The following is a 6,198-nucleotide window of genomic DNA, read 5'->3' on the forward strand; positions in this document are numbered from 1 at the left end:
TTAAATAAACTTTTAAAACTCCCTTGGTGAAGGCCTGAGAGTCGGGGGAGGGGATGGACCCGGTGTCCGGGAGGGCAGCAGAGGGCGCTCACCCCTAGGGGCTGGAGACGAGGAATGGGACCCAGGCCTCCTGGATGGCAGCAAAGAGCTCTCCCCCTAGGAGCTGGAGACAGGATGGGGAATGGGACCCCGGCGTCCGGGACGGCAGTGCAGGGCTCTCACTCCTAGGGGCCCTGCTCCCTCCCAGAGCCTGCCTCTCTAGGGAGAGACCAGGACTGGCGTAGGGGGTAGGAATCTTGAAGCAGTTAGGGGGCAGTTTTGGGGTCCGGTTCAGAGGTTCTGATTGGTTGGCAGCAGTCACATGGCTCGAGGTAGCTGGACACTTCGATGCCCCACCTGGCTAGCACAAGGAGGTGGGGCAGAGCCACCAGTGGGAGCCTTGAAACCATCACTAACTTGATCCCACTTAACCCACCAATTCCAATACTCTGTAACCCCCCACATTTTCACCCCCCCCTCCAATCAGTCACCCAAGGGGCGGCTTTAATTCTTTATTTCCCAGCATAATTCGATGCAGGTAGAGGGGCACAGATCTTTAGAGGAAGGAGTCAGAGTCTTGGAGGGGGCATCTCGGAGCTTTCAATGTGGGGGACAGAGCGGGAAGAGCAGGGTTCCCAGCTGACCCAGGTGCTGTGGCGTGGGGTGGGAGGAGGGAGGGGTCTCTCAATGGATTTTGGAGCGGGGCAGAGCCCCTGGCAGTGGGGCGGAGAAGGAGCTAGGATGATGTGGGGATTAGAGAGAAGGTCTTGGAGCTGCTTGAGGATGGGAGGGGTCCCAGGGCTGGGCTGGGGGACTCTAGGGGGGCTCCATGAGGTGGGTCAGGGACTGAGGCCCCGGGCAATGGGGAAGGGCTCTGGGGGGGGTCTCAGAGCAGCAGGGTGAGGGGCAGGGCGATCCCCAGCGCCCCCCAGGCTGGGCGGGCCCCTCCGTTGCAGAGGTTGCTGGAGCAGCAGGCCGTGGAGTAGGTGAAATTGGCCCCCAGCAGCCAGCGCATCCCCTGGGCCCCGCAGAGCTTGGCCTCCCCACAGCTCTTCTCATAGACGACCAGCTCCAGGGCACCTGGGGGGCAGGGAAGGGAGAGCGTGAGATGGAGACCGAGTGCAGCCCCTGCCCCTTCCCATCCCCTGCGGCCGGGGATCCCACCACGAACACCATAAACCTGACCCAGTAACCCCGGCTCAGCCCGTCTGCCCCGGTCGCCTGGCTCCCTGCTGTACTGCTGAAATCCAGCAGCAGGGAGTTCCACAGGCACCGCTGTGTCCCACTTCCCCCGGCACGAAGAGGCCAGTGCCTGGCGGGCCAGACTGACCTCTGCATCCCGTGGCGAACGAGGTGAGGCAGCGCTGCGTCGGGGTGCAGCGGGTGACGGACTTCAGGCAGTCCAGGGGTGCGATGGTGGGGAACAGGCAGGTGTAGCAGCGCAAGGCCTCCCCTAGAGGGGAGGGGGAGAATGAGTGAACCCAGGCGGCCGGGCGGGGGAACAGGACCCAGGTGTCTGGTTCCTGTGGAGGGGCGGCAATTGGCCAGAGCGGCCACCAGGGGGCAGCGCAACCCACGTGAAAGGGAGCGGACCTGAGAGCACGTGACTAAAGAAACTCCCGACCCGCAGCCCCGCTAGCCCAGCCCTGCCCCCCGTGCCACCCTGCCGGTGCCCCTCACTCCCGACCCGCAGCCCCCGCTAGCCCAGCCCTGCCCCCCGTGCCACCCTGCCGGTGCCCCTCACTCCCGACCCGCAGCCCCCGCTAGCCCAACCGTACCCCCCCAGCTCTGCCAGTGCCCCTCACTCCCGACCCGCAGCCCCCCACAGTCCAGCCCTGCCCCCCGAGCCCTGCCGGTGCCCCTCACTCCCGACCCGCAGCCCCCTGCTAGCCCAGCCCTGCCCCCGAGCTCTGCCGGTGCCCCTCACTCCCGTCCTGCAGCCCCCTGCTAGCCCAGCCCTGCCCCCCAGCCCTGCCGGTGCCCCTCACTCCCGACCCGCAGCCCCCGCTAGCCCAACCGTACCCCAACCCCGAGCCCTGCCGGTGCCCCCCGCTCCCGACCTGCAGCCCCCTGCTAGCCCAGCCCTGCCCGTGCCCTCACTCCCTATCCACAGACCCCTGCTAGCCCAGCCCTGGACTCTGCCAGTGCCCCTCACTCCCGACCCGCAGCTCTCCACTGAGTTTTCCCAAGATGGCCAGAGCTTGAGACCTGACCTGCTCATGCCATCTCCAACCCCCCCTCCCCATTGCCCCGAGTTGATCCCAGGCCTAGCTGTGCTTCCCGCTCACCGGCCGGGAAAGCGAGTAACCCGCCCAGCAAGGCCAAGCCCAGGGCTGTGTTCATGGCTCCGTCTGTCCGGCGTCTGTCCACCTCCTCGTCCCTCCCTTCTTCAAATGCCTGTGGGTCTGAGTCCTGGGGTGGGGCAGAGGCACCCGATCGAACCCTCTCCCACTGTCATGCTGCTAATGAAAGACCAGCGCCCACCAATTAATGCTGCAATGCGATTGCCAACCTTATGCAGAGCAGCGGGCTGGGGAAGGCCGAGTGAAAGGCCGGTGACGCTGCTGTTGTCCGGCCTCCTGTCTTAAGGCGGGGCCCAGGGCTGCCCTGGCCTGACCGACCCTGGGGTCTCTCCACAAGACACCCCAGCTCGATTTAGTGACGGGGAGTGGTCGCCCTGACACTGCTGGAGCAAAGAGCCCGTTCTCACATATCTGTTCCCCAGGTGGGTCCTGACAGCAGGGATCCCGCCAGCCCGTCACCTTCCCTGAGTGGCGTGAAATCGATGGCGCACCGGGAGCCTCTGGTGGAGGCAGGTTTTTCTAGACCTGGAATTGTCTTCTCTGAGCCCTCGGCAATTCACTGATGTCCCTCCAGAGCCCGGTGACGCATCGGCCTCGCCCCATCACTCACCAGCCCCCTGGTCACTACCACGATCCTCCTTGGACAGCATGCGCTAGAGAGGACATGACACACACTTGCCAAGTGGGCAGGGAGAGTTTGCCACATGCGCTCAGCCCTGTTCAGTATCCTGTAATTGTGGCTGCGGGTCGGGAGTGAGGGGGCACCGGCAGAGCTGGGGGGGTCAGGGCTGGGCTGGCAGGGGCTGCAGGTCGGGAGTGAGGGGCATCGGCAGAGCTGAGGGGGGGCAGGGCTGGGCTAGCAGGGGGCTGCAGGTTGGCAGTGAGGGGCACCCACACAGCTGTGTCTGTTTTAATTCTTTTTCCTTTTCCCTCCTGACAGTCATGGGGGCAGGGCCGGGGGGGGGGTCCCATCTGCTGAGCCGGAAATTAGCAGAGGAAGGCGAGTCAGAGACGAGCTATTTCCCCTTGGGGGGGGGAGGGGCAGGTTGAAGGAAGCATAAAGTGGGAGAGAGGCTGTTCATCCATTTATCACCCTACAGGAAAAGGGGCACCATGGGGATTTCCTGCCAGGGGAACCCCCATCCCCAAAGATATTGCCCCTCCCCACCTGAAACTCCTGTTCCCCTCTGGCTGCTGTAACACCTCCCTCTCCCCCCCAGTGCCCCTCAGTCTCAACCCGCAGCCCCTGCTAGCCCAGCCCTGGGGTCCCCCTGACGTTTAGGTCTGTGCGTGTCCCCTCCTGGTTCCAGTGCCCCCCCCAGAAGAGATACAGTCTGTCTCTCCCCTGCCACATGTATGTGCCGAAGGACATGGGAGAAGGTGGGGGGGATCCAGCCGTGGTTTGCTCAGACATGGCTGGGGGGTGGGATTTTCCATCCCAGCTGGCCCTATGTGTGGCTGTGTGGACCCAGGTGCTCTTTCTGCGTAACCCCGAGAGGCCAGGGCGGCCCTGCCTCGGGGGGCAGACAGGGGGGCCCTGCTCGTGGTGGGGGGTGTCTCTCTGAATGAGCCCTCGCTGCACCACAGCACCCCCAGTGCCACCTTGGGGCATGGGCACCAGTACTGGCGGCCAGGAGAGCGCCCCCCCCAGCCCCACTCCCTGCAGGCCAGCACCCCCTAGCGCTGCCCTTTGCACACCCTGGGGGCCGAGAACCTGTTGTCTCAGAACAGCTGGGCTAGCAGGGGCTGGGGGTCGGGAGTGAGGGGCACCGGCAGAGCTGTGGGGGGTCCAGGGCTGGGCTAGCAGGGGCTGCGGGTTGGGAGTGTTTGGTGATTTTCTCCTGTGTGTTTCGGCTCAGGCAGCAGGGCCCGGGGGAGGGTGGAGGTTACATGGGGGTATGATCCCACCCCCCAAGCTGGTGTGATGACCAGCCATGCCCCCCAGGGGCAGAACGTTAAAGCCTCTGCTAAGTCCTGGTGCTGAGCTGGGTCTAAATGACTGCGGGGGTGGGGACGGGGTGTAAGGGTCCCTTCTGCCCCCTGCTGGTGGGGATGAGACCTGCAACATGGGGGGTGGGGTCTTGGCCCGCAACCTGCCTCACACCCACAACCCAGGGCCTCCCAGCTCTGTGTATCTCACTCCACACCCCGCAGCGCGACACCGACACACGGAATCGGGCTCCCACGGGGCACCCCGCTGAGGGAACAATCCCGCAGTCTCCCGCTCCCCCCCCGCCCCTGGCTGGAGACTCCCCCTCGACACACAAAGCCCGGTGCTGTGCCCTGGAGCCGTGCCCCTGAGCCCCCCACCCCAGCATAGCCAGGAGGTGAACAGACACCCCCCAACACACACACCCAGCCCCCACCAGCGACACCCCCCCAGGAGTGGCTGCCAGCTGCTCCCCGCCTGAGGGAGAGCGTGGCAGACGCGGCTGCCGTGAACAACATGGCGGGGGCCAAACACAGATGGTGCGTGCGAGGAGGAGACAACACACATCTCAGACAGACAGACGGACGAACGGCGAATCCCAGCCAAGAAGGACGCACAGACAGACACCGCCCCCGGGAGAGGAGCCCCAGATGGCAGGGGAGCCAAACCACAGATGGCACCACAACACACACACAACAGCCTCGAGGCAAACAAGCTCAGAGACAGACACAGCCAGCCGTCAGGGAGCAAGGACCCACGTACACACACACACCAGCCACTAGGGGGCAGCACGCACGCACGCACGCACACACACCCCCTCTGCCCAAGCTTCTCCCCAGATGTTTGTGCTGACCTATCTAATAAGAGCACTGCCATCTATCCTTGCCATCAGTAGGTTCCAGTGGTAACACCGCAGCATCATGGCCCAAGGAGCTCTCAGTTCCCCTGGGCTCTCAACATTCTGGGCTACAGCACAGATGGGCCAGTGGGAGGGACACACTATTTGGCCAGTGAAGGTTAGTTATGTCTAAGGAAACCATCAGGGGGCCTAGGGGATTGGCTACTACTGGCCTAGAATGGCTAGCACTGGCCCATAGCAGATTTCCAGGTAGCTAAGATAAAGGCACTTGGTTTTGTCGGACAGGAGGAGCCTCAGAACTGGGAGAGAAATTTGAGAGAGAGTCCATGTGTCCATCTCCCTGTGTGTGTTCCCGCCCCCCCAATTAATCTCAGACATTTCCTTGTGTTCATAACTGATGGAATCACAGGGCTTGACTGGCAGGGGCTGCAGGTTGGGAGTGAGGGGCACCGGCAGAACTGGGGGTCCCAGGGCCGGGCTGGCAGGGGGCCGCGAGTCAGGAGTGAGGGGCACCGGCAGGGCTGGGGGGGGCAGGGCGGGCTGGTAGGGGGCCGTGGGTCAGGAGTGAGGGGCACCGGCAGGGCTGGGCTGGCAGGGGGCCCCTCACTCCCAAACCGCAGCCCTTGCCCTGGATGCCCACCACCCCCCCCAGTGCCAGGCCCAGCAGGATCAGCCCCAGCCAGGGGTGGCACCGGAGCAGGAGCAGCCAGGCCAGGGCCAGGGCCCCCCGGCCAGCAGCAGCCCCAGGTTCAGCAGCAGCCGCAGGGTGGGCGCCAGCAGCCCCAGCGCTAGGGGCAGGAGAGCAGGGCCAGGAGCAGCCCCCAGCGGGGCTGGATGGGCCCTGACACCGGCTTGCCCGTGTCCTCGGCCCGAGAGCTCCCCTGGCCGGCTGCTGCCCGTGGGTCTGCCCCCAGTCCGGCTCCGGCGTTCCCAGACAAGCCCCAGGTCCGTCAATCCCAGGCAGGGGCCAGTTATGCCCCTTTTAAGGCCCTGGGGACCGAGTGGGCGGGGCCTGTGAGTGAGTGGGCGGGGACGGGGCGGGGCCTGCCTAGCCCCGCCTCCCGGGC

The 6,198-nt window shown here is 65.1% G+C and overlaps 1 protein-coding gene across 3 annotated transcripts; it reads right to left on the bottom strand.

The window, feature by feature from the left end:
• Nucleotides 1-548: 548 nt before the first annotated feature.
• On the bottom strand, nt 549-3,235 carry LOC122456629 (sperm acrosome membrane-associated protein 4-like). 3 transcript variants are annotated; one of them, XR_006275607.1, is made up of 3 exons: nt 2,722-2,942; nt 1,370-1,492; nt 549-1,119 (listed from the first exon to the last, which is right to left on the bottom strand). XR_006275607.1 is itself a non-coding variant. In XM_043497158.1 (3 exons), exons 1-3 carry the CDS (start codon nt 2,990-2,992, stop codon nt 926-928), a joined length of 357 nt encoding a protein of 118 aa, XP_043353093.1. In that variant the 5' UTR covers nt 2,993-3,235; the 3' UTR covers nt 549-925. The 3 variants fall into 3 exon arrangements, 2 of the variants coding, with proteins under 2 accessions (XP_043353093.1, XP_043353092.1); XM_043497158.1 differs by lacking the exon at nt 2,722-2,942 and adding an exon at nt 2,953-3,235; XM_043497157.1 differs by lacking the exon at nt 2,722-2,942 and adding an exon at nt 2,328-2,680.
• Nucleotides 3,236-6,198: the final 2,963 nt, after the last annotated feature.

The sequence above is a fragment of the Dermochelys coriacea genome, chromosome 14, assembly GCF_009764565.3.
Source record: "Dermochelys coriacea isolate rDerCor1 chromosome 14, rDerCor1.pri.v4, whole genome shotgun sequence".
In the NCBI taxonomy this organism is placed as follows: domain Eukaryota; kingdom Metazoa; phylum Chordata; order Testudines; family Dermochelyidae; genus Dermochelys; species Dermochelys coriacea.

Bases quoted from the DNA above. Each gene is read 5' to 3' on its own strand.
- LOC122456629 (XM_043497157.1), bottom strand. From the start codon at position 2,382: ATGAACACAGCCCTGGGCTTGGCCTTGCTGGGCGGGTTACTCGCTTTC. The intron at 1,493-2,327 runs GTGAGCGGGAAG...CCTCCCCTCTAG, and splicing joins GTTACTCGCTTTCCCGGCCG to GGGAGGCCTTGCGCTGCTAC. The intron at 1,120-1,369 runs GTCAGTCTGGCC...CCTGCCCCCCAG, and splicing joins GTTCGCCACGGGATGCAGAG to GTGCCCTGGAGCTGGTCGTC.